At 36.9% G+C, this 26,904-nt stretch overlaps 1 protein-coding gene across 1 annotated transcript in view; it reads left to right on the top strand.

Annotated features, from left to right (window-relative positions):
- ASPM (abnormal spindle microtubule assembly) overlaps positions 1–26,789 on the top strand; it is a 27,608-nt gene extending 819 nt beyond the window's left edge. Inside the window, exons 2-29 of the mRNA XM_029962238.1 lie at positions 1,045–1,188; positions 1,562–2,915; positions 3,830–3,931; positions 4,660–4,806; positions 5,406–5,651; positions 5,808–5,875; positions 6,412–6,553; positions 6,631–6,761; positions 7,417–7,592; positions 7,695–7,840; positions 7,919–8,004; positions 9,350–9,565; positions 10,442–10,652; positions 10,740–10,885; positions 10,988–11,116; positions 12,377–12,571; positions 13,527–18,152; positions 19,119–19,268; positions 19,596–19,762; positions 20,530–20,689; positions 21,203–21,412; positions 21,912–22,061; positions 23,908–24,099; positions 24,549–24,741; positions 25,233–25,387; positions 25,651–25,827; positions 26,073–26,245; positions 26,327–26,789. Of these exons, the coding sequence (XP_029818098.1) occupies positions 1,045–1,188; positions 1,562–2,915; positions 3,830–3,931; positions 4,660–4,806; positions 5,406–5,651; positions 5,808–5,875; positions 6,412–6,553; positions 6,631–6,761; positions 7,417–7,592; positions 7,695–7,840; positions 7,919–8,004; positions 9,350–9,565; positions 10,442–10,652; positions 10,740–10,885; positions 10,988–11,116; positions 12,377–12,571; positions 13,527–18,152; positions 19,119–19,268; positions 19,596–19,762; positions 20,530–20,689; positions 21,203–21,412; positions 21,912–22,061; positions 23,908–24,099; positions 24,549–24,741; positions 25,233–25,387; positions 25,651–25,827; positions 26,073–26,245; positions 26,327–26,432 (10,098 nt within the window). The 3' untranslated portion in view covers positions 26,433–26,789. The remainder of the gene's footprint in view (positions 1–1,044; positions 1,189–1,561; positions 2,916–3,829; positions 3,932–4,659; positions 4,807–5,405; positions 5,652–5,807; positions 5,876–6,411; positions 6,554–6,630; positions 6,762–7,416; positions 7,593–7,694; positions 7,841–7,918; positions 8,005–9,349; positions 9,566–10,441; positions 10,653–10,739; positions 10,886–10,987; positions 11,117–12,376; positions 12,572–13,526; positions 18,153–19,118; positions 19,269–19,595; positions 19,763–20,529; positions 20,690–21,202; positions 21,413–21,911; positions 22,062–23,907; positions 24,100–24,548; positions 24,742–25,232; positions 25,388–25,650; positions 25,828–26,072; positions 26,246–26,326) is intronic.
- Positions 26,790–26,904: the final 115 nt, after the last annotated feature.

Raw genomic sequence — 26,904 nt, 5'->3', positions numbered from 1 at the left:
GGGGGGGCTGTCAAGGCTGCGAAGGCGTCGCATCCCGGCTCAGTAGAGGGATGTGTGCGGCAAGGTGCGAAAAACAAAGTGAAATTAACTGTTCTCCGGGAATCTGGTTTTAAAGACAGAGACGGAAGAATTAGAGGTGCTTAAACAGTGACCTGTCAAAAAGTTGGAGGATACATGTTTAGGAAAAAGGCTGAGAGAGCTTTTGAAGAGGATGCTAATAGACTGTTCTGCACGTTAATTAAATGACACAATAGAGAGCAAAGCAGGCTTAAGCTAGGAATAAATATTTACGATTCTCATCGTAAATATTTATGTGGTTAGTCCAATCAGTGCCAGTTTTTAAAAGGACAGTTTAGACAAACATATACCTACGGTCACCTAGGTGTCCAGAGTCTATGAGAGAGGAAGAAACGCTTTGGAGATCTCTTGCAATAAGGGGTTTATAAAACCAGGCTGGAGTCTTGGTATGAATTTTTAAGTAACAGGTTCCTGTAGTAATCAATGAATAGTAAGGTCCTTGATCATTTGCAGTGTCTTTATTTATTTTTTATTCAAAGAGCTTGTATGTCAAATCTCATTTTTGCACGTCATTTGACTAAAAAATTTGACACTTCTATTTAGGGCCAGCTAAGGTCCTCAAAATTAACCTCCGATTATTAGTCCCACTATAATTCTCTCAGAATTACTCTAGAGGACTTATTTGGTTAATATATGCAAAAAAATTATGTAGTTTCTTCTACTTACCTTTACTCAAATCTTGTCTTTCTATGTGTTATATTTATTCATATTCTTGCTTCTTCTCTACTGCAGTTTCATTAAGAGGCATATGTCCTTTTAGTTATATGAAATTTTTGATAGTGATTGCTTAAATTTACATGTCAGAGGGGGAAAACTGGTATTTAAACATTTAACAGTTGTGTATCATTTCATGTTGTCAAAATATATGTTACTTCTATATATTGCTCCTCGTTTGATTACTTGATCTTCAGTGTTATGTAAGTGTACCTAAATGCTAGGTACTGAACATTTCTTTTTCTCTAACAGTCAGGACAAAGAATCTTTGTTTCTGTGACATGGACACCATTAGAAGAAGGAAAAGTCAGAGAGCTGGTAACTTTTGTTGTTAATGGCATTGTAAAACACCAAGCTGTGCTCCTCGGTGCTGCTGAGCAGCCCCCGAAGAAAAAGGTGAGTTTATGGTGTCTTAATTCTGTTACTTTGGCATAGCTGACACAGATATTGTTTTTTATTACTAGAAAATTCAGTGAAGGAGAATTAAAAATTGATAAATAATGCTGTCTGTGGAAATGCCCATTGTTCTCAGTTTTTTTCCGCTGGATTGGAAAGTAGGTGCTTATGCATTACAGCTTAGAGAATAAAACTAAAACATGACCAAATAAACTGCTTTCAAGGCTGGAAATAACATATTGTGAATTTTGTATTAGGTGTTCTTTTTATAGTATTTTTAAACTTTGAATAAATATGCTAGTAATGTTCACTTTTACACATAGAAGTATTTAGGAAGTCAGCACACTAACTTTTATTTATGGTTCTTTTTCAGAGGAGTCTTTGGGATAAATTAAAAAAGAAAAACTCTTCAGAAACCTCTGCTGCAATAAAAGTTACAAAGAGTACTTCAGAAATAAAAAATGTTGATAAAACATTTCAAGTTTCTCAGAAGGTGGATAGACTTAGACATCCACTTCAGGCGTGTGAAAATCAGAGCACAGTGCAAAATAATATGTCCCCAGGAAATGACACTCTTCTTGGCTCAGAAAATCAATTACCTCCATCTCCTATTGCACCAGTGCCAGAGGAACATCGTAGTACTGTTAGCACACCCCTTGCAATGAGAAGATCTACTACATTTGCAGATATTGCTGCCTCTGTAAATGAGGAATTATTGCCTCAGATAGACAGCCGTAATGTCAAGAGATGTGTTAATGAGCACAACGAATTGCAATCTGAAAGTGTCTACAGTTCTGCTGGATTAGCACAACTACCGATTTCAGACAATGCAGAAGTTCTTAATTGTACACTCTCACCAGTTTGCACTCCAGAACACTCAGCATCTGCACCTGCTTTAAGTACAAGGAGGATTTTAAGTCCAGATGCTTTTGTAAATGGGAATTATCAAGTGGATATAGACACAATAGAGCAACCTTTTACAATTCTGTCACCTGAGCAATTTGTGAAAGACAGTTTGTCAGATAAGGAATCAAAGACTCCTAAACCTGAGGCAGCATTAATATCATCTACCACAGAGACTTATGTGGTAAAGAGATTTCTACCCTCAAAATGGAGAAAGGATGGAGATGTAGAGACAGAAACTCATGTTTGCATAGAACACAACTTACATGAAGTCTTTGAGATACATAATGTAACATCACTTCATGATGATAAACCCAGAGAAAATCACTGCAGTTCTCATTCTGCAGAGGAACCTCAGACTGATAACTCTTCTCGGAGAGAACAAACAAAAAAACGTCCAATTCTTTCTGCCACTGTCATAAAAAGTAAGCCTGGTGCTACTGAAGAAACGAGAGCGGAAACCTGCCAACCAAAATCTAAAAAATGCCTTAATAAAGCAATAATAGAATGTGCTAATGTGGTGCCTGTACGTACAGAAGCAGAAATATCTGAACACGTGCCAGTTGCAGGTCCCATTTCAGCTGAAAATAAGTGTCACAATGACAAAGTAAATTCATCTCCTACTGGATCAACTTCTTTGTGTCGTAAGAGGAAAAGTGAAACCTATGTAGAAAATAGCAGAGTCACAGCTCCAGTGTATGTGGAAGAAGTGGAAAGAAAAAGAGCTCTTACATCTAGCACGGGCAATCAGACACATACGACTGTGAGACCATCAGCCTTCAAACCCACAAACCGAGAGAAAACAGGGCAGAGAAAGAAAGCGAGTGAGCAGTATTTCTTTCATTTACCATTTTCTGAAAGATGTCTTTGATTATGAAATGTGTATAGCAAACTGAACTGTCTGGCAACAGTCAGAAATATTTTATATCTCTGAAATGTGGGTCTTTGCAATTTGTTAGACATCTGCACTTTAAAAATCTGAAAAGTAGGTTAGAGTTTTGGCTATGTCATTGGCTTCAAATTTACTTTATTCCTGTGTAAATTTGTTGATGACAATAACAGGAAAAGTATCTGGCAGTTCTTCAGCAGAGCCCTTGTTATGTAATTTTAATTTACTAGAAACTTACTGCACAGTATTTGTCTTATGTACACTTACCATTGTGAATATTTGACTCCATTACTGTTGTCCCATGTTTTCAAATATAGAATTGTTAAGGTTAGAAAAGACCTCTAAGATTATCAAGTCCAACCATTATCTTGGCACCACCATGTTCACCACTAAACCATAACCCCAGGTGCTACATCCACATGCCTTTTGAACACCTCCAGGGATGGTGCCTGCACCACTTCCCTGGGCTGCCTGTCCCAATGCCTGACCAACCTTTCAGTGAAGTAGTTCCCATGTCTTGTTCACTCTACCTGCTTTTTACTGTCTGTAATTAGCTTGTTGTCAGCCTTGTGTAGATTTTTCTAGACCTGGTAATGAAATTCAAGCAGTACATTTCCTTAGTAAATGGAAGAACATACAAGAGCACTTATTTACTCTTAACCGTTTTTCCCTTTTAATTGTAGCCAAACTGGTTTGTCTAACTTTCCACCAATAACAGGAGGTTATTGGTATTTTGAGTGGGTTCATGGGGAATTGCTCTAGTTCTGTGCTTTAGAAGTGACATGAACTTTAATACAGTAACTTTCACAGACATACTGGCTGTTGATATTTGTGTGTTAATGCTTGTAGGTTATTCACTTCAGAAAGCATCTAAAACTACCAAGAGAATTAGTAAACCTGTCACTGGATTGGCCCAGTCTCACCTGACATTTGTGAAACCACAGAAAACAGGTAGGCAGACTCCTGGTATTTAGTAAAACAGTATATACTGAACCAAATGTCACAGTTGTGGTACTGCTAATGTCTGGTAAGACCTAACTGGTTACAGTTGAGATGAAATGGAAGATTGTACCTAAAATCAATCAATATTTAGTAGAATAATATATGTAACCTTTTGTGATCTGTTTTGACTACTCAAAATTGGTTGCAACACACAGCCAGCTGAAGGTAAATGTTACTTTCTTCCAGTTCTGCCTGTAAATCTAAAAGCTACATTGCAGCTTACTGATGGTTATCAATTAAATGCCTCTTCCATACTTGACAACATTTTAAGACAACAGCAGAATACCTAAGAGGAAAAAATTTCTTACCAGCAAGATAATAATTTTTCAGAGTTAAGTTAATATTAAGTTGATCTGATGAGAAAAATGCATCTATACAATGGTTCTTCCTGGTTGTAAGCCAGCTCAATTTGGATTTGCCCCATTACAAATGGCCTGGGTTCTAGATATCTTGTCTTAGTTCTAGTGCTTTAATAACTCAATCCACATTTTTTGGCTGAAATTTATTTAATAGTGGCTGTTCTGCAGTCACCAAAGATTCCAAGAATCCACTTTTTTCTGCTATAGTGCTAAATGGAATGTCAAACATTAATCCTTTCCACAATGAAATGTACATTGGTTATCAAATATTTCAAGAACTGCAAAGACTTACAGTTTGTTTGTTTGTTTTTTTTAAAGTCATCCCTAGGCACCCAATGCCTTTTGCAGCTAAAAACATGTTTTATGATGAACGTTGGAAGGAGAAGCAGCAACGAGGTTTCACTTGGTGGTTAAATTTTGTACTTACCCCAGATGACTTCAGTGTAAAAACAAATACCTCACAAGGTAAGAATACAAGAATTTTCATTTTTTCTTTTAATATTCTTAAACATTATATAACATACTTTATTAATATTGATGAATAGTAGTAGTACACGCTTCACACTAAACCTTTTCAGAGTCATATTTTTCCCCTTCTTATAACTGGATGGCACACTTGCTTATGGCAAGCACACCACACCACACACCTGCATGGGGAGTGTGCTCCACAAGGAGAATGCACTGGAATATGTGGCTGCAGCTCTCCTCAGTGGATGTTGGGTGAGGAATCCTCCCTGCTGGCAAACATTATAGGTGACACTTTACTAAAATAATGGTAACCTACTTTTTCCTCTATCTTTAGCTTTAATTGAAGAAAATTAAGAGTATACCATTGATCTTAAAACTGAATTTCTAGCACCGCTCACTTATGAAATAAGCAGTTATATTAAATACTTGACTAGTACACTTGTACATGGCAGTATATGTTTAGTGCAACAGCTGACAAGCTTTCTGAGGGATAAATCATTAGTCAGAAGGAAAATAGCAAGAAGTCTACTGAGAAGTGGGCAAAAGCTACCTTTATTTGAGATGTAAATACATACGTTTTGTGTGTGTTTAAACAGTAAATGCAGCCGCTCTTATCTTGGGAGAAGAGAACCATCACAAAATGAGCCTTCCTAAAGCACCAACAAAAGATGAAGCATCTCTAAAGGCCTATACGGCTCGTCGGAAGCTGAATAAGCTGCGCCGTGAAGCCTGTCGTTTGTTCACCTCTGAAACAATGGTCAGAGCTATTAAGAAACTGGAAGTTGAGATTGAAACTAGACGCTTGCTAGTTCGTAGAGACAGACACCTCTGGAAAGACATAGGTAGGAGTACTACAGCTTGGCATTCTCTCTTTTCTTGTAAGTAGAAAAAGGATTATTTGCACATTAATTTGATTTAAATTAAAATTGATTAATAGAAATTTTTGCATTAATACAAAATGTTCGCTGGATCTAATATTACAAGATGCTCTCTTGCAGGAGAGAGGCAGAAAGTGCTCAACTGGCTTTTGTCTTACAATCCTTTATGGCTGCGTATAGGTCTGGAGGTCAGTGCACTGTGTATAGTCTATAATCTAAGTTTAAAGGACATCTAGCAATTGGGGTTGGTTTGGGTTTCTTTGTATTTTCTCTCTTACTAATTCAGGTAGGTTCAATTCAGTTATAGCTTATTTACATATCTTTTAAAGTGTTACAAGATACTTGCTTTGAAAAAGTGTTTACCTTACTAGGAAGGAAAATATTTAATCAAGGAAAGTAGACGTTAATTCCCTGACCAATAACACAAAAGCATTTCCCTATCAGTTTCAGTCTACTAAACTGAAGAAGAGTGGAGTTGTCTTAAAGAAGTTCCTGATTGATTCCTAAAATGTAGATGATTATACATACTCTGAAATAAGATTTGATCTTCTGAAATGTCCTTTGGCTTTACCCTTCAGTGACTCATTTGAAAACTGTTGGATTTTTAGAGACTAATTACCATTTACTACTTCTGAATTTCAATAATATATATTATTAAAAAAATTCCATAGTGTTTAACATAATTTTAACCATTTCTGCTTTTTTTCCCCTCCTTTCTTATTAGACTGTTTATGGAGAACTGATAGCATTGGAGAGTAATAGTGATGTTACGGGTTTAGCAATATTTATCCTTAATCGCCTGCTCTGGAACCCTGACATTGCAGCTGAATACAGACATCCCACTGTGCCTCACCTTTACCGAGAGGGTAATTACTGCTTCCAGAATAATTCATTTTTAGCATTTAGTTTTTAAACCATCACTTAGTGGGTTATGTCTTTTTAGGTCATGAGGAAGCTTTGTCAAAATTCACACTGAAAAAATTGCTGTTGTTAGTTTGCTTTCTGGATTGTGCCAAACGGTCCAGGATGATTGAACATGACCCTTGCCTCTTTTGTAAGGATGCAGAGTTCAAGGTAAGAGAGCTGTGATTTGGTATCTCCCTCCAATACTGTATTAAGACTCCATGTAGAATGTTGGGGTTTTTTTTAATCTGACTATGTACTTAAACAAGTCCTGACTGTTCAGCCTTTTGCATGAACATTCTCAACATACTGTCTCATGGTCACGTAATAGAATTCCCAAGAAAATTCTGAGGTATTGGTTCTGTAGGAAGGACTCCACTGTCCTGCATTATTCAACTTCCCTCTCTGAATCTGAGCTTCTGCATTATTTTTAAATATTACTCTAGGATGCTGCAGCTGACCTTAAGCTGCAAGTCAGTTTGATGGACTCTTCTCTTTGTTTTTTCTGTTATTTTGCTGTGATAAGAAAGACTATGGAACATCTGTTATACAAAGGCTTTGATTAACAAATGTTACATTTGTACTGTGTAGACAGACAGACGGAGAAAAAGGTATTCCTGAATTTGGTGGTGCTTTAGTGACATGGCAGCCAGGTATGATGACAATTAAAGCTGTGTGAACTGGCCAAAAATAGATTTTTTTTTTTTAAATATAATTTTAAGTATTAGATAAGGAAACATGAAATGCAGTCTGGGAGAAATTCTGCTTGACAAATATCACAGTGTTAAGGTTATCTTATTTTTCTTTTTTTTTTTCTTAATTTTAGGCTAGCAAAGACCTTTTGCTTGCATTTTCCCGGGACTTCCTGAGTGGTGAAGGTGACCTTTCCCGCCATCTCGGTTTCCTAGGACTACCTGTCTGCCATATTCAAACTCCACTTGATGAATTTGATTTTGCTGTAACAAATCTGGCTGTGGACTTACAGTGTGGCATCCGTCTTGTGTGCGTTGATACAGAATTATTTTGAAATACTTATTGTCTTTTATATAAAATACCGAATGTGAGCTCAGCAAAGGCATTAAACTGTAAAATTACCTTTGTTAGGAGAACGGTGGAGCTTCTGACCAAAAACTGGAATCTTTCAAAACAACTGAGAGTTCCTGCAATAAGTCGTCTACAGAAAATGCATAACGTTGATATTGTTCTCAATGTCCTTAAAGAGCAAGGAATACACTTGAAAGATGAAAATGGTAAGGCCTAGAAATCAGGGTTATTCCAAGTGCATCAGGCAACTAGTGCACATTCCAATCCCTTTGTTTATTTGACAGGTGCTTCAATTGACTCCAGGGATATTGTGGATAGACACAGAGAACGAACATTAGCACTCCTGTGGAAAATTGTCTTTGCCTTCCAGGTACTATTCAATTACTTATTTTGTTTGTTTGGTACCAGTTACAAACAAGCAATAATGAAAACAACCAGTCTTTCAGGAGTATTTATTGTCTGTGAAAACCTCTACTAATCAAATTTTAGACTGAAATTATTTGCTCTAAATGTTCAAAGTTCCATGCAAGCTTTGGCTGAACTGCTAAGTGTTCCCTAACAGTACAGCTTGGATAACGTTTTAGCTGTGGTTTTTCTTGTATACATTCATACAATTTTTGGAAAAAAAGATGAACTTCTGAGTTTATGCAGTATACTAGCAAAATTGATACTTAAAAGTAAAATAATGTTAATCTCAAAGTGCTAGTAAACTCCTACTAACAGAAAAGGACATTTTGAGCTTATAGAGTAAGCTCTGAAGCTATAGCTCTTCTGCTTTTTTTTCCATTCATCAAATTGACTGTTTCATATAAAACATTCTTGAAATAAGAGCGAAGATTCCTTAGGCATTACTGCAATGGCATTTCAAAACCACTGAAAAAAAATAATAGAGGAAGCAAAAATAGTTTTCTTAAACTGTTTTAAGAGTTAACTTGTGTTGGATGGTATTTTAAAAATAAGTATGCAGCTGACAAATCCAGCTGGAAGGAACATAACATATGGAAGGTAAAATAAGATAGAAGTTGAGGTAGAAATTCACCACTAAGTACTTAGAAATATAAGTGCAATTAACTATATGTAAAACAAGAATATGAAAGAGTATAGACACAGAACTATCAGTAAGCCAGACAACATCATAAAAATCAAATGTAATTATTTTCTTTCTTAACTACTTTTACACTATTGAGTAGTTACCTTCCTTGAGTTAGTTCTCCTGATGCATGACTCATAGTTGAATTGCTTTTGATTGAAGAAATAATTTCAGTGAGTAGTGGATAAAGCCACTTGTTCTCCAAATCTTCTCACACCCTTACAACACCAGCTGAAGTCCTCTCAGAATCCCTTAAATGAGGAGGAGTGGTGTGTGGGCTCAGTGGAATTGCAGATGAGACTCTGAAATTGTTGTTTCCTCTGAGACTCTGGTGAAATTACACAGGCTGTTTCAGGGAAAATTTCCCTGTTTCTCCCAGCTATTAACTAATGAAGTAACTGTTCTCCCACAGAACAGTGGGAGGCTAGATTCTAGGGCTTTTTTTTGCTGCCATCTATGCTGGAAAGTCCAGATTATCCTCTGCTGATTCTGTGTAGCAAGTACTGCTAAGTAGGAAGCGTGGTTTCTCTTTACAATCCCCTGGCTGAAAGCCTCTGCATCCAGTAGCTGCAATGCCTGACATGTCAGATTGCTGACGTGTCATTTTTTTTTTTCTTTCTATTAGGTGGATGTTTTTCTGAATGTGGAACAGTTAAAAGAAGAAATTGAGTTTTTGAATAACTCACACAAGAGAAAAGCACAATTAAGTGCTCTCAAGACTTTTCCAAACTCTGTTAGAATACAAGAAGGCAATGATAACTCCTCACCTCAGAGTTACAGTGAAAATGTAAAGCTCCTGATGGCATGGGTTAATGCCGTTTGTGGATTTTACAATATCAAGGTAAGTAGTTTTGTGTGTACTTCAACAAGTACATCCTGTGCTGTCATAATTCTTCACAGAACAGAGTTCTTCAAACTATCAAATACGTAGTAGCAACCAATAATAATTACTTTTAAATATCATTCTGGACTTTGTTTAATCTGATTTGAAATAACCATCATTCTGTGAGTTTAGCTGCAGCTCTCTTTTTAAACAAATTTGAGGAAAAGGATTTCCCCTTCCAGTTAGTCTTATGCATAAAATTACCTTTTAAAACTAGAAGGTTTTTTGCTGGAATGAGAGTTGTTTGTGTATTTTTAATAAGTATTTGTTGTACAAGTATTTGTTCATAGAATGTTCACTGTTTATAGGAACTATGAGAATTAAACTGATGTTAGGGATAAGATCAATTCCTCTCCTCAGAGATACTTGTTTAGAAAGGACATGTTTGCTTCCTCCAAGAAGGGAAGCACTGGTCGGACACGTGTCTCTGATGGGAATACAGTCACAGCTGCTAGTTTTAATAAAGGGTAAAACAGAGCACTTAGGACTGATGCAAGTTCAGAACTTATTTCTGCATTAAAAACCTAGTGTAAAGGTATCTAAAGAAGTCTATTGGGAATGCTTCTCTAGAAAGATTGGTTTCTCTTTGGTTTCTTAAATGTTTCCCTTGTAGATTTACTATATAATGATTCACATCTATTTTGTTTCTGGTTTCTCACAGCTGTATGTTACGGTACAGCAAATGTTCAAAGGAAACACTAGTTCCAAATTTTTTTTTGGTCAAAGATAATTTGCACTTAGCCACCTTCAAAGGTACAAAGAACAAACTCTATTTCCAGTTACTGGTAACAGAAACTGAAGGAATTTGTATCTTGCTATATTTTATTTTAATAGGTTGAAAATTTCACAGTGTGTTTCTCAGATGGGAGAGTATTATGTCATTTGATTCATCATTATCATCCATGTTACGTGCCTTTGGAAGCTGTGTGCCAGCGAACAACTCAAACAGTGGAATGCTCAAGAACTGTTAGAGTGGGACTAAACTCTTCCTCCTCATCAGAGTCAGATACTTCTCTAAATGTTATGGAAGAAATGTTTGATCAAAGTGAGTTATTTGATGCACAGAAGTTCATGTTAAATCTATTTGGTTTATGCACAATTTTGATTTGGCTTATGTTTTCTCTTTACAAAGCTGTAACTCCCTCAGTCCTATACAAGGAACTCCTGGACAACGAAAAGAAAAACTTCCAACTGATCAATGCTGCAGTTTCTGACCTAGGCGGAATACCAGCAATGATTCATCACTCAGACATGTCAAATACAATTCCTGATGAGAAGGTAAAATGCTTTTAGAGTTGATGTAAATGTGTTCTGCCCTCCTGTGAACATGTTCTGCTCTTCTGTATAGCCCTTAACTTGCTGTGTTCTGTGTCTGTATAGATTGTTATTACCTACCTGTCATTCCTGTGTTCGCGGCTTCTTGATCTGCGGCACGAAACTCGAGCTGCACGAATAATTCAGTCTGCTTGGAGGAATTACAGGCTGAAAAGGGAACTGAAACTTTATCAGGTACTCTTTGCTTGTGCAATATTCATACCTTCTACTTTGAGAAATAATAAATAAAGGATATAAGTTCACTGGGATATACAGGTTTATTGGAGTAATATTGGCATTTAAATGAATGAGTACCATTTTTATCATCAAAACATGCGGCCTTCTTGGTGGTGTAATTACTAACACGAAAAAGGGAGTAGTTAATTTTTAATTCCTATTCATGTCTACAAGATGAGAAGAGTAATTAAACTTCTACATGGATTTACTATATTTGTTTAGGAGCTAAACTTCACCAGTGTTTTGAATTGAATTTCATGAATTCTGGTATTTTGTTTCTTGCTTTTCTGATAGTTATATCAGAACTTCTGAGGCTTTTAAAAGTATGACACCATTAAGATTGATAAGTGCCACCTCTGTGTCTTACTGAGATAGATATTATTTGATGTTGGAAAAGTGTTGAAGTGAAATATTCTAAGAATCTCTGGTGTAGCAGGGGATAAAGGTTGTATTTATGTAGACTTTTTCATCTCCAGGTATTTTATTTTTTTTTTTACTTTTTAAAATCTACACAACCTTAATAATGATGACAGAACATTCCCTTTGCAAGTCTTTTGAAATAACTAATAGTAAAGATGCTGGTAGGGGGAGAAGGAATCAAAACCACTTAGGCATTGACAGCATTATTTTTTTAAAATAATCTTACAGTGTACTCACATATGCTTTGCACTGTGGTAGGATAGGCTAGTAGTGGAATGATCTAAATATTGATGTGTTACATTTGTTAGTTGCTTCTTTTACTTTGATGTGCACCAGTTTGTTACTGCAATCTCTGGGTTACAACAAAAATGCTGGTTGGTTTGAGCAAACAAAACTCTGGGGTAGATGGACATGAGCCAGTCTGACTATCTTTATACTCTTTTATATTATTTAAGTATAGCTAGAGAGCACTCCGCCATGTTCCATTACTGAGGGTATCTTAAACTGTTATGAATGAGAACTAAAACTGAGGCTTAACAATGGGTTACATAGGAATGCTTAAAAACTGTTTTGTAAAGAAGAATGATGAAGGCAGGAGGATGCAAATTTAAGCGATACCAGCCTTTTACAATTATCAAAATAAAATGTTCTGTCTCAGAAATATTCCTTTACTATAGTGAAGTAAAACTGTGTATCAACAAGCCTAATTTTTAAGAGATTGCTCTAGATTGTTAATCACATCAAAAATTTGAGTGAAAATTCCAATCCTAACTGTTCGGTGGAAATGGCTCTTTGTAGGAAAGAGACAGAGCTGCTCGGATAATTCAGAAATTTGCAATAAACTTCTTGTCTCGTCGACACATCCTGAAGAGAGTGAATGCAGCCGTTTCCATCCAGAAGCACTGGAGAGGATACTTGGCCAGGATGACTTTATTCAATCTGAAAAAGGCAAAACTGGAGGAAGCCAGAAGTAAATCTGCCACAGTCATTCAGGTAATACAATTTAAAGTTAGATTTCACAGCTACACAACAAGGAAACCTCTTTGAAACTTCTGAGAAAGAGTCTTGCTGAGGACCATTTGTTCAGCTTGCAGCAACTGATGCCTTCATGAAGTGCAATATTTTTTTTTTTTACTTCCCCCCCCCTACTTTTGAGATGTTTTAATAACTTTCTCTCTTCAGGAAGAGATAGTAATATGTCATTAAATTAAAAATTGCTCCTTCTTAGTGAATATTTTGGAACACCGTAAACATTAAAACACTGGGCCTTAAACTAGTCAGTGTCAAGGGACTAATCAGGTTGTGTTGGCTTTCCTCTTTGCAGCTGTTGAACATTACTTAAACGGGGTTTTACAGAAAATTAAAAATTGCTCTCCTAGTGTTGTGTTACCTGCAGTGGGCATGTTCAGACTGGCAGACAATAGTTACCAATGGTAGTTGGACAGCTAATTCAGTTTCTCAAGATACTTTTACCACTATTACCCAAAGCTAAACACTACACTCTTAAGACTTTTTAGAATGGTTGTTAAAAGAAACACTGATATATCAAATAGTTTAAAAGGGAATCTAGTGTTGGCAGGGCAAATTTAGTCTTTTCTGAGAATTTAAGATGCTTTAAAAAAACCCAATGATTCAAGCACTTGGCTTTTGCTTTTTGTTTTGATGTGGTGTGGGGTTTTTTTAAATCATTATTACTATTGGAGGTTTTGTTTGTTTTTTTGTTTTGTGGCTTTTGGTTTTGGATCTTTGTTTGTTTTTGTTTGGGGTGGTTTTGTTTGGTTGGTTTTTGTTTGTTTTGTTTGTAATGTAGATTTCTGGGTTTACCTTCCTAGGGATTAAGTAGGAATAAAGAAATCTTAAAAAGTCTGAAGATGATTGTCCTCAAATTCGGGCTTAACTTGAGATACTATAAAGAAAATACAAAATTTTCTTTTTTTTTTTCCTGCAGGCTTATTGGAGGAGATACTCTGCTAGGAAAAGATATTTACAGCTAAGATACTATGTCATTTTTGTACAAGCAAGGATAAGGATGGTGAAGTCTGTTGCTGCATATAAGCGAATTGTTTGGGCTACTGTTACACTTCAGAGTCATCTGCGTGCATCTAAATTGGCAAAAAAAGATCGACAGAGATACAAAATCTTAAAGTCCTCAGCACTTACTATTCAGTCTGCATTCAGAAGATGGAGAAAACACAAAATTCAACAGAAAATTAAAGCAACTTTAGTACTTCAGACTTACTTCCGAAAATGGCAATCTTCAAAACTGGATAAGAGAAGGAGGGCTGCCCTTGTCATACAGTCTTGGTACAGGATGCACAGAGACCTGAAACAATATCTATTTATTAGGCAAAATGTTATCAAGATTCAGGCTTGGTACAGGTGTCAGCTGGCCAGACGTGTTTACCAGGAACACAGGGCAAAGATAGTGATAATTCAACGGTATTACAGAGCTTATAAACTAGGGAAAACTGAGAGAGAGCACTATTTACAAAAGCATGCAGCAGTGATAGTTCTCCAAGCTGCTTTTAGAGGCATGAAGGCACGTAAGCTGTACAGGCAAACAAAAGCAGTTTGTGTTGTTCAATCTCTGTGGAGAATGAAACAAGAGAAACAAAGATTTCTGCGATTAAAAAAATCTGTTACTACATTGCAGTCACACGTGAGGAAATACCAGCAAGTGAAAAGATACAAAGAGATTAAAAATGCTGTTTCTGTAATTCAAACTCGGTATAGGGCACATATCGCCTCTAAAAAAGCAGCTGCTTCTTTCCAGAGGATGCGCCTGGCTGCCATTGTTCTCCAGTCTGCCTACAGAGGGATGGAAGCTCGGAAAGAGGCTCGCATGTTGAGAGCTGTGATCAAAATTCAGGCAAGTTACCGTGCTTATGTCGTCCAGAAGAGATTTAAAAACTTGAAAGGTGCGACAGTAAAGATTCAAGCTTTTGTAAAGATGTGGCAAGCACGTAAATATTATTGCGCTTTAAGGGAGGCAACACTTTACGTCCAGCGAAGGTATCGGTCTCATAGATATGCTCTTCAACTTAAAGAAGATTTTATGAAATTGAAGGGAGCTTGCTTAAGAATTCAGGCTGTAGTCCGAGGCTATCTTGTCAGGAAACAAATACAGAGGTGGAGGGAGACTGCAGTATTTCTTCAGGCCTGCTACAGAATGAGAAGGGACAGGCAAGGGTACTTAACCATCTATAGGGCTGCCATTGTCATTCAACAACATTATCGTGCATACAAAAAACAACGGTGTCAGAGGCAGGAATTCTTGCGAGTTAAAAAAGCAGCTGTGTGCTTACAGGCAGCCTACCAGGGTTATAAAACACGCAAAAAGCTTAAACTTGAATATAGAGCTGCTATTAAAATTCAGACTGCTTTTAGAGTTCATGCTGCACGAATGAAACACAAAGCAGTGGTTCAAGCCTCCGTTGTGATTCAGAGGTGGTACAGAAATTGTAGGACTGGTAACAGGCAAAGACAGAACTTCTTAATGACAAGAGCTGCAGTGCTTTCTTTACAAGCAGCTTTTCGTGGCTGGAAGGTTCGAAAGCAGATTCGAAGACAGCATGTTGCTGCTACTGTGATACAGTCTGCCTTCAGGAAATTCATGGCTCTGAAAAAGTTCAGACTCGTGAGCCATGCTGTGCTAACTATTCAGAGGCGTTACAGGGCCAGTGTTATGGGCCGGAAACAACAGCAAGAATACGTTCAGCTGCGTAACTCTGTAATGCGTCTTCAGGCAATATGGAGGGGGAAAACTGTGAGAAAAACAATTCAGAAGCAGAACAATCTTGCAACAGTTATTCAGACCTATTACAGGATGCATGTCAATCAACTAAAATACAAGAAACTAAGACAAGCCACTCTAGTGATTCAGAAATACTTCAGAGCTTACTGTATGAAAAAAACCCAACGTGCAATTTATCTAAAAACAAAGGCAGCTGTGTTAGTCTTGCAGTCTGCTTACCGTGGAATGACTGTGAGAAAACAACTGAAAAAACTAAACAAAGCTGCTACAACTATACAAGTTGCCTTCAGATCTTACCTGGCCAAGAAGGAATATGAAAGACTTAGATCTGCAGCTATAGCTATGCAAAGGCGTTATCGTGCAGTTATTTATGCTAAATGTCAAAGGCAGAGATATTTGTCTTTAAAAAGAGCCACAGTCAAAATGCAGGCGATTTACAGAGGTGTAAGAGTCAGACAACAAGTGCAGCATATGCATCAAGCAGCTGTTTGCATCCAAGCCACGTTTAAGATGCATCAGATGAACATAAAATACCGGTCAATGAGAATGGCAGCAATTAGAATTCAAAGACAGTATAGGGCATTTTGTTTAGGCAAAGTACAGCGCAAAAAGTACTTGGAACTAAAGAAGTCTATCATAATCCTTCAGGCTGCTTGCAGAGGCATGAAAGTCCGACAAGACTTAAAAACTATGCATCAGTCAGCAGCAGTAATACAGTCTTATTATCGAATGCACAGACAACAGAGGGATTTCAGAAAATTGTTGCTGGCAACTAAGCAGATTCAGCAGTGGTTCCGTGCTTGTAAGGAGAGAAATGCACAAGTTCACAAGTATATGATGGTGAAAAATGCTGTACTACGCATCCAGGCTGCGTTCCGTGGTATGAAAACAAGAAGACTTATCAGAACTATGAGTGAATCAGCTGTGATTATTCAAAGAAGATTTAGAACTTTTCTTGAAAGGAAACGTTTTCTTTCCATTAAGGCAGCCGCTGTTGTAATTCAGAGAAAATACAGAGCAACAAAACTGGCAAAAATTCAGCATCAAAAATATCTCTCTTTCCTTAATGCTGCTGTTATCATACAGTCTGTTTATAGAGGATTTGTGGTAAGGAAAAAAATGCAGCAAAAGCATCAAGCTGCTACAGTTATTCAAGCAATGTTAAGAATGCATAAAATTTACACTTCTTATCAAGAAGTCAAACGTGCTTCACTAATCATACAGCAACATTATCGAGCTTACAGGGAAGGGAAGCATGTGAGAGAAAGATATTTAAAACTGTACAATTCTGTTTTAGTACTTCAAGCTGCCTATAGAGGAATGAAAACAAGATGCTTCTTGAGGAAAAGACATGAGGCAGCACTTACAATACAGAGAAACTACCGAATGTATAGGCAGTGCTGTCATTACAGAAAACTTAAGTGGGCAGCCCAGCTAATACAGAAAAGATACAGAGCCAATAAGCTAAGGAAAGTTGCAGTACAGCGTTACTCTTCATTAAGGAAAGCAGCAGCTTGTATCCAGAAGGCCTTTCGAGCCATGCGAGCAAGAAAACAACAGCAAGAAATGCACCGTGCTGCTACTGTTGTTCAGAAAAATTTTAAAGCTTTTAGAGAACGTCAGAGATACCTCTCTCTTAAAGCAGCTACACTTGTCTTTCAGAGAAGATATAGAGCTTTGCTTCTGTCAAGACAGCATACTTCAGAATATCGTTCTCTTCGTAGAGCAACTATTTGTATACAGGCTGTGTACAGAGGTATCAAGGTGCGGAACAGCATCAAGCACATGCATTCAGCTGCAAGTGCAATACAGTCAGCCTATAGAATGCACAGGGATAGAAAGTCCTATCAAAATATGAGAACTGCAGCTATTGTTATACAGAGCTACTATCGATCCTACATGAAAGGAAAGAACCAACGGAAGGAATATCTGACAATGAAGAATTCTGTTCTTGTTATTCAAGCATCATACAGAGGCATGAAGGCACGGCAGAAACTGAAAGTCATGCATGTTTCAGCCACTGTAATACAGTCTAGTTATCGCATGTACATACAGCATAGGCATTACAAACAGTTGTGCCAGGCTGTCAGAGTCATACAGCAGAGGTTCAGAGCCAAAATGGCAAAAGAAGCTGACGTGAAAAACTACGCAAAAATGAAAAAGGCTGTCATCTGCCTTCAAGCTGCTTTTCGCGCTAAAAAAGCCAGGCAGTTGTATAAAGCCAATGTTGCCGCACAGTGCATTCAGTCATTCTTACGAATGTGCAGAGACAGGAGACGTTTTCTTGAAAAGAAGTCAGCAGTAATAATGATCCAGTCAATGTTCCGATGCCAAAGAACAAGGACTCGCTATAAACTGATCCGGAGTTCAGCAATTGCTATTCAGAGGTGGTACAGATCGTGTCACAGGGCTCGTTTACAGAGAGTAGAGTATTTGGCTCAAAGACAAGCAATAGTCATTATTCAGTCTGCCTTCCGTGGTTTGAAAGCAAGAAAAATAGCAAGGCAACTACGAGCTGCAAGAAAGGTCCAGTCTTTTCTTCGGATGACTGTGCAACGTAGAAAATATGTTCGACTTAGAAGAGCAGCTATTACGTTACAAGCCTATTACTTAATGCGTAAAACTCAATCACAGTATGCAAGCTATAAAAAAGCAGCAGTTGTCTTACAGCGGGGCTACCGATCCCACTTGACTGTGAAACACCAAAGAATGGCTTACTTACAAACCCGGAGGAACATTATCATTGTGCAGGCTAGAGTCAGAGGATTCATTGAAAAGAAGAGGTTTCACAAAGTTAAAGAAAGCACAATAAAAATTCAGGTACTTTGGAATGAATAGTCATGGGGTTTGGGTGTGGTTTTCTTAATTTGTGGGTGCTTTTAAGATTTACTGCTCTTGCAAACCACAGTTTAAAGCTCAAGAAGAATCAATTTCTGAAGTGTACTACATGGCAGATGTATAAAGCTTACTGCCACAGTGCACAGAGATAAGGTTCTTTAGGTCAGAACTGACTTTCCCCTGTATACTGATAGCTTAGGGAATGTTTTATTAGATTAGAATATGAATGAAAGCTGTCTTGATGTATTGAAATGAGAAGGTACTGGTAGTGAGTATAAAGTGAAGTAAATGACAAAAATTTACTTTAGACTTTCTGTAAGACTTAGACTTCTTTAAGACTTCATGTCTTCCCTTTAGAAAGACATGAATCAATCATGTTAGTCCTTCTAGGTTTATTAAATGTCCCTAGACTAATTTGAGTGCCTAGGTAACATTCTGAAGAGGAATTTAAGGATAGAAATTCCCTCAGATCAGGGAGGAAAGGGAAATGATGGTGATGATAACAATAATAAGGGGCTCTGAGCAATTTGATCTAATGGCATCCTTGCCCATGGGATGTGGGTTGGAAGTAGATGATCTTTAAAGTTCCCTTCCAACCGAAATAATTCTCTGACAATTTCTTAGGTTGCTATTATTATCTTGTTGGAAAGCACATGCTGTGCTTAACAGGTAAGAAAACAGGTGTGCTTTCCTTATCTCCATGTTTTGGGGGAAATTGGTAGCATCTTGCTTATTTTTCTGAATGTTTAACTTATGTATCCTGAACAATGTAAATATGATTACTTTGCTTAAAAAGTAAAAAAAAAAACCATTGTGAAATCAGAAATGTATTATAATGTTTTTCTAACAAGTCATTGAGTACAGCTCTACTTAAAAATATGAAAATGCTCCCAGTCAATACCATGCAAGTGGTTAAATATTCTCAGAATTATGTCTTTTTCTTTTAAGGCATTTTTCCGTGGATTTCTTGAGAGAAAGAAATACCTTCGGTGCAAGTTTTCTGCTGTACTAATACAGCAGCACTACAGAGCCCACCGGATGCGACATATTGAACAACAAAGATACCATCAAATGAAAAGAGCTGCCATTAGAATTCAGGTAATCATAAAAGCAGGTTTTGTTGGGTTTTGGTTTGGTTGTTTTTTTTTTTTCTTTTTTAAATCTCTCGTATTTGTTTCTTCACAATATAATTATTTTTACTGTCATTTAAGAGAGTTGCATTAGTGGATTTTCCCTGAATGTGTTTCACTTGCTTTCAAAGTCATCTAGTTGTGAGAAATTAGATATTTATAATACTGTAGAAATGAGAATCCCGAAAGCTGTTCACAGTGCCGTGACTTTTTTCCTTTTAATCTTGTTTGTTCCCTTAAACAAATAAAACCCTCAATTTTTGAATATATTTTTTTCTTTTTATATGTTTAATAGGCAGCATATAGAGGATATAAAGCCAGGCAGTGGGTTAACAAAATGAGAGCAGCACAAGTAATCCAAGCCTGGTTTCGAGGTCGCAAAGCACGAAAGGAATATGCAGCTGTGGTAAAAGCTGCACTTGTTATTCAGAGTCACTTCAGGATGAAGCAGCTGCGGACTTGGTAACACTGAATTTGATATCAATTTCTCTACTTTCAAAGCTTTTATTATATAATTATTGCACCTCTTGGTGCAGGTGGAGTTATTCTCTTGTGCGAGATTTTCATTATGTTTAATTATTTTTCTGGAATGGAAGCTCCCTCACAAACTTAAATTTTGTTTATTGTGGATCTAGAAAAGAGTAGACCTTGATTTTTTTTTTTCACTTCTCTTTCTCAAGAAGGATGTTCTGAATGTTGTTAAAATTCCAGCATAAAACTAATAAGTTGAAAAGCTCTTTCAGTACACTCCATAATGGAATAGTTCAATTTATGTTTATTTTGCTGTGAGATGCTTTTATGATAAATGCTCTACTAGATCAGCCTGACAGCTCATCTCATTTTGAACCATGTCCCATGCCAGTAGCAGCAGAGGATGCTGTTTAGGGATATGTTAACCTGACCACTTTCTGCTTTCCCAGATCCTCCCTCAGCATCCCTGCTTCTTAAACATCCTTGCCTATTATTCTTTCATGGACCTGTAGTATGTAGTCTGTCCAATGCTTTCAAGCTGCTGTCTCCTTTGACAGCAAGTTACAGAAGTACCTACTGTGGTAAAATTGAAAGTATCTTCTATTCAAAATTAGTCTTCCTGCCAACATTTCTAGGTATCCCCTGGTTTTTGGTGTTCTAAGATTTGGTTGATAATGGCTCTGCTTTCACAATATCTATCTTAATGATTTTGTAAGCCATCACTGTTTTCTTATTTAAAACTGCATTTTTTGTGTTAGGTTTTTGGAAATGAAATTCTGTGTGCTTACCATCCAAAGAAGATGGAGAGCAACCCTCACGGCACGAGTGATTCGGCATCACTTTCTGGCAACTAAGAATGCTGCAGTTAAGATTCAGCTGGCATACAGACAGTACAGGGCTAGAAAACTACTAAGAAAGGTATGTTTTCACTTGCACTCTGATATGTCATGGTTGCTTTAAAAGTTTTCCATATATTTGAGTGATTTTTGTCAATGATGTGCAGAATAATAGAAAAGTTGGGACCAGAACAAAGATTGTTCAAACCAAAACTGTTCAATCTTCAAAATATTAAATATCCTTTTTGTATTAAGTAACAGGGTTGATTCCTGGTTTTGAACAGTACCAGTTGTTTAATTACCCCTAACTATACTGATACCAAAATAAAATGCCAAAATTTTTGCTGGCTTTGTTATTTACAAAGGATTAAGTTCAGTTGCTCATATTTGACCCCATTTAGGTGAAGACCTTCCAAATTGTGAAAGTGTATTTTGATATGAACCAGTACTTTATGTGTTTGCTGGTATTTCTTATTCCATTTTTGTTCTTATGATGGGAAAAAAAGAAACAGAGCTAAAAATAAATATATATATTGATCATGACACAAATGAACAGAAGTTTAATCATCAACTCGTTCTTTAAAATCTCTTTCAGAAGCTTCAGGCTGCATGTTTGATCCAAAAAGCATATAGAGGTTTCAAGGCAAGAAGGAAATTTGTTCAACAAAAAACTGCTGCTGTAATTATCCAAAAACATCTGCGGGCTTGGCAGGAAGGCCGGCTTCAATTAATGAAATACAATAAGACTAGAAGAGCTGTCATTAAACTGCAAGCATTTATACGGGGTTATTTGGTCAGAAAAAAGGTTGGTATAGTTCAAATTAAAACTGTGCTTTTGATGTAAAATACCTCTAGAGCAGCATTAATTCTGACTGGCAAGAAGAGGAAAACCTGATTTCTTGTTGAAATCGAGTTCTTATTGGCTGCTTTGAGTATTGGGTGCATCAAAATAGATCAAAACACAGTTTGATCCTTTTCTCACAATCCTTTAGAACTAAAGTAGGTTTTCATTGTTGGGTCTTTTGTGGCTTACCTATAACTGATACTTCTGCACATACAGGCTTACAACGAAATTGTTCTCTGCTATGTATTAATGTTATTGCTTACAATCCCTTCTGTGTTATCATTTAGATTAGAGATCTAGTACTGAAGAAAGCTAGCTTGCTTTAGTTCTGAGGTAATGATCTCCAAGGGGATTTTCCAGCATCTAATAGTATATTGCTGTGTACTATGTTCTTTGTATAGGCAATCAGCTACCTCAGAGTATAAAAATTAATAATCCTTGTATTGTTTTCCTTCTACAGATTTCAGAACAGAAACAAAAAAAGAGACTACTTCATTTTACAGCAGCTGCATATCATCATCTCTCTGCAATTAAAATTCAAAGGGCATATAGGATTCATCTCACCTTAAAACTTGCACAAAACCAGATCTCATCTGTTCTTATAATACAGGTTAGTCTAAGGCCAAATGCTTTTCTGTAATGTAGTCTAATTTCTTTTCTGTGAGCTAAGCTGTAACACTAAGACACTGTAGTTCCTTTGCACGTGAACATAAAGCTAAGTTATGGAGTTACTAAATAATTATTATTAAATAATGATGCTTATACCGAGCTAACCATATTAGGATGGGTCTCAGCAAGTTCTGCAGCACTTTAAAGCTAAGGATGGATTGGAAAGTTTCTTTCCTTCAGACCTTCAAGCTTGCTAAAGGAATCTGAGTGCTGTCTTAGCCTATTTCTTTACATCCTACTGGAAGTAGGAAAGATCAGACACAACAACCTGTAAGGTTTGGGAAATGCAGAGCATCTCTTTACGTGAACAATCCCCTGGGATACAATGATTTATTTGGTTGGATGTTTTTCATCTTCTAGGGCTACCAAAGCCTGTTGCAGCATTTTAATATAACCATGTTTTACTTATCTAAAACGAGATCAAAAATCAGGTCTGTATTGTAGCACTATATAATTGTAAAAATTATCTTCATGTCTCCAAACTGACCATTAGCATAGTTCCACTACTGGAAGGTTAGCATTGGCTAAATGGAGAGGCTGAAATGGGAACCCTGAAATAGCTGTTCTCTAGTCTAGGATCTTATGGCAAACTTTGCCCCACTGCTCCTCCATATATACAAATCTGTTATCTCTCCCCATAAGTTAGATTTTCCCTTTAGGGCTAGAGAAAATGGGTGGAAGAGGGTTTTTTTGCTCTGATTTGGCACAGGGAACCCTGTCTCCCTTCTTTGTAAATTAGTAAAGTGGAGTGATGTTTTTAAAAGGTAACCAAGAGAAAGCAAGCTTCTAGGTCATAGTAATGCTGGATACAAGCATAAATTGGGAGGGGAGTGGCTGGAGAGCAGCTCTTCAGAGAGGGATCTGGGTGGCTGGTTGACAGTTGCTCAGTGTGGGTGTGCCCTGGCAGCCCAGAAGACAAACCCCATCTCAGGGTGCATCAGGCACAGCATGACAGCCCTCAGAGGAGCTGATTGCCCTGCTGTGTGCAGTGATGGTGTGGCCTCACCTGGGGTACTATGTGCAGTTCTTCAGTAAAGAAGAATGTGAAGGTACTCAAATGCATCCAGAGGAGGGCAGTGAAGCTGGGGAAAGGGCTGAAAGACATGTCCTCTGAGGAGCAGCTCAGAACTTTGGGTTTATCTAGTTTGGAGAAAAGAAGGCTGACCTCATTGCTCTCTACAGCTTCCTAAGGAGGGGAAGTGGAAAGGTGAGATGCTGATCTCTCCTCCCTGTAATCCAGTGATAGGACACATGGAAATGGTTCAAAGCTTCACCAGAAGAGGTTTAGATTGCACATTAGGAAGCATTTCTTTACTGAGAGGGTGATCAAACACCAGAACAGTCTTCCTAGAGAGGTGGCTGATGCCCCAAGCATGTCAGTGTTAAAGAGGCATTTGGACAATGCCCTTAATAACATACTTCATCTTTTGGTCAGCCCTGCAGTAGTCAGGCAGTTGGACTAGATGATGATTGTAGGTCCCTTCTAACTGAAAACAATTCCAGCTATCCACATCTCTACCCTTCCTTCTCTACCTTTCTCTCCTCAGAATTCTTCCCTAAGAGCTCCTAATTAAGATTTCATTCTGAAGTCTTGCATTTCAGCTACTCCAAGGCCAATCAGAATCATAGAGGTTATATGTGTGCTAGGGACATTTGTAGTGCCTGCATCTGCCAAAGCTCATGTTAAAACACTTCCTCAGTTTTTATCAATGCTCATTTAGGATGGGAAAAGGGGATTTAGGGGAAAAGTAATAAATAAAAAAAAAAAGTACTTTCATTTTAAACAGAGATGGTTCCGAGCAAAAATGCAACGGAAGAGATTTCTAAGAGATTATCAAAGAATCATTCTATTACAACGTGCCATTCGAGGCTGGTTAAATCACAGACACGATGCAGCAATCATAATCCAGCGAAATGTGCAAAGATTCCTTGCTTGCAGACGTAGGAGAAAATTTGCAGTTGGAATAATTAAATTTCAGGTAAATACCTCCTGTAAGAAAATGACACTTATGTAATTCTTGTTTTTATTTTCTGATTTTTCTCTCGTGGGTTTTTGGTGAGAGGAAAAAACGTTTACTTTGGTTGATGAATTTATCAGTTAAATTGCAAGCCAAGTTAGCTTCTGTTTAGACATGAAAGCTAAAGGCAAACAGATTATTAAGTAATATTAAGCAGATACTGGTTGCAGTGCTTTTGCTGGGAATGTGTGTGGAGTGTATATAAACAGGGGTTTTTTTGCCTTTTGTCTTGAAAATCCAGTATTTGAACGATTAAACACTGAGTGGTAATTGCATAAATTTCAATACCCAAGATCATTGAAATACTTTGTCAGACTTGTGTAAAACTGATTTGAAGTGGTAATGGAAGTTCTCATGTATTGTCTCTTGTTCATTACTTTTTTCTTTTTTGGGAAATTCCTTTTCTGTAGGCATTGTGGAGAGGATATTCTTGGAGAAAGACTAATGACACAGCAAAAACTAAAGCTTTACGGCGCAGTTTAGAAAAGGCTAATGAAAAGAGCAGAGAAGAAAACAAACTGTGCAACAGAACTGCAACTGCAATTGAATACCTTCTAAAATACAAACATCTCTCTTACATTCTTGCAGCATTAAAGCATCTTGGTCAGTATTTTGTCTTAATAACTGATAGATTTCCAGGATGATAGGCACTAGAGCTTTTCAGCTGAGAAGAGTTCATAATGATATTTAGGCTTTCTGCATGATTCTAAAATGTGAACATGTTTGAGACTATAATGGGGGCTTTTTCCAGACTGAAATTAGATTATTAATTTCATAACAATATTTAAATGGCTATGCAGAAAAGGAAATCCTGTATGATTGCTCTAATTTCCTGTCAGTCCTAGTAATGCTATACCTTACATAAGTTTATTATTATGTTTACTATCAGTGTATGTTTTCTGTGGATCATTTTGTCTGCATAGTTTTTAGTCTGGAATATCAAAACTATTGATTTAGAAATACTTGTTTAAATCAATAAGTGAAGTTTTTACTTCTTTGCACTTCTACTTAAAAATAGAGAAAATCTTGGTTTCCAATTAAATTGCTTGAAATTCAGAGTTTTCTTTACTTTTTTTTCCCTTTAATTGTCACAGAGGTGGCTACCAGGTTGTCCTCACTGTGTTGTGAAAATATGGCCCAGAGCAGAGCAATCTTCAGTATTTTTGTTCTGATTCGAAGTTGCAACCGGAGTGTTCCATGCATGGATGTGATCAGATATTCAGTTCAGGTTCTACTTAATGTTTCAAAGGTAATTTAATATTTTCTTTTGCAGAGTTATAAGCAGTAGGCTTATTTATCGTAGTACTTGGGAAAGGTACCTTCTTATAACATGTTACAATTGTGTAACATACAGAAGTGATTTTTATTGCTTGGATGCCAGATTAACTACAAATTTATTCTACGGGAGAATATGGACTTTACTTTTTTCTTTAACCTCTAACTATTAACTTCTAAAAAGATGTTTTAGAGGTCTGTCTATATAAGTTTTCTTGTCTCTTTCTTATATAACAGTATGAAAGAACTACTCAAGCAGTTTATGATGCAGAAAATTCTATAGATACTTTACTAGACCTCCTGCAAATGTACAGAGGGAAAGCTGGGGACAAAGTTTCAGAGAAAGGAGGAAGCATTTTCACAAAGACCTGTTGTTTGTTGGCCATCCTTTCGAAGGACTCAAAAAGAGCTTTGGTAAGACTTAAATGCTTTGGGTTTAATGGTTTGATTTAACATACTTTTCCTACATATTTTTGGTGGTATTTGTAATTTTTTTTCTTTCTCTCTCTGCCATACCTATTAGGGCTATTATAACTAAACTCTGGTTTAAAAAAAAAAAAAGCTTTTCCAAGATGGTGAAAACACTCATATTTTCTTGATTTGTGAAGCTGCTTTTGAACTTGTGGTGGTAACTGTGTGCTGTTTTCACCTCTTCTCAGGAAATCCGAGGCATGCCAAGAACTGTTCCTTGCATTCAAAGCCTGTATAAACTTACAGCTCGGAAACACAGAATGGATGCAGAGAGAACACTCGTGAAGCAGAAAACAAACACTGTCTTAGGTGGAAGTTGTTATGTTCCAGTAACTCCTTTAAGAATAAAAACAGTTTCAAAGTAAGTGCTTAAAAAATTTAGTCTTCTGTTTCTGCTGTGGCAATGTAATATTTTATTGACAAACCGCTAATGTTTTCACAGAATTAAACCGGATTGGGTCTTGAGGAAAGATAACATGCGAGAAATCGTGGATCCTCTGCAAGCAATTCTGATGGTGATGGACACACTTGGTATTGCCTGCTACTGAAATGTAAATGATGTATAGGAAAATATATTTGTACAGTATGTATGTGTTAGTAGTTGGCTAAATGATTTTAAAAGAAAGCAAATAAGTGTCAAGCTGTCCTTGGAAATGTATTTTCAAATTGTGGTTAGTATTTTGGTAACTCTTTGTATTGTATACAGTTTTGAAACCCTGTTTTGTACTACGAAAAGCCATTTTGCAATAAAATCATTTACTGGATTTTACTGGAAGATTCATTAATGCAGTAATACATTGTTACACAACTGTGGATATTACAAATAGCATGGGATTCTTCACTCTGAATAAGTATTGTAGAATTCTATTAAAAACAAATTTTTGTGTGGGATAGTAATGTCTTGTCTGATCTAGAGACATGCGTAAGAAGGGAGGCACAGGCACAGAATTTCAAAACTGGCTGTTTTGGGTTAGTTTGAGTCTATTTTTTTGTAAGGTCTTGAGGGATCATGTATGACAG

This window comes from Manacus vitellinus, unplaced genomic scaffold (genome assembly GCF_001715985.3).
Source record: "Manacus vitellinus isolate BGI_N305 unplaced genomic scaffold, ASM171598v3 scaffold_44_pilon, whole genome shotgun sequence".
Taxonomy (NCBI): Eukaryota; Metazoa; Chordata; class Aves; order Passeriformes; family Pipridae; genus Manacus; species Manacus vitellinus.
This window is presented reverse-complemented; position numbering and strand designations above follow the sequence as displayed.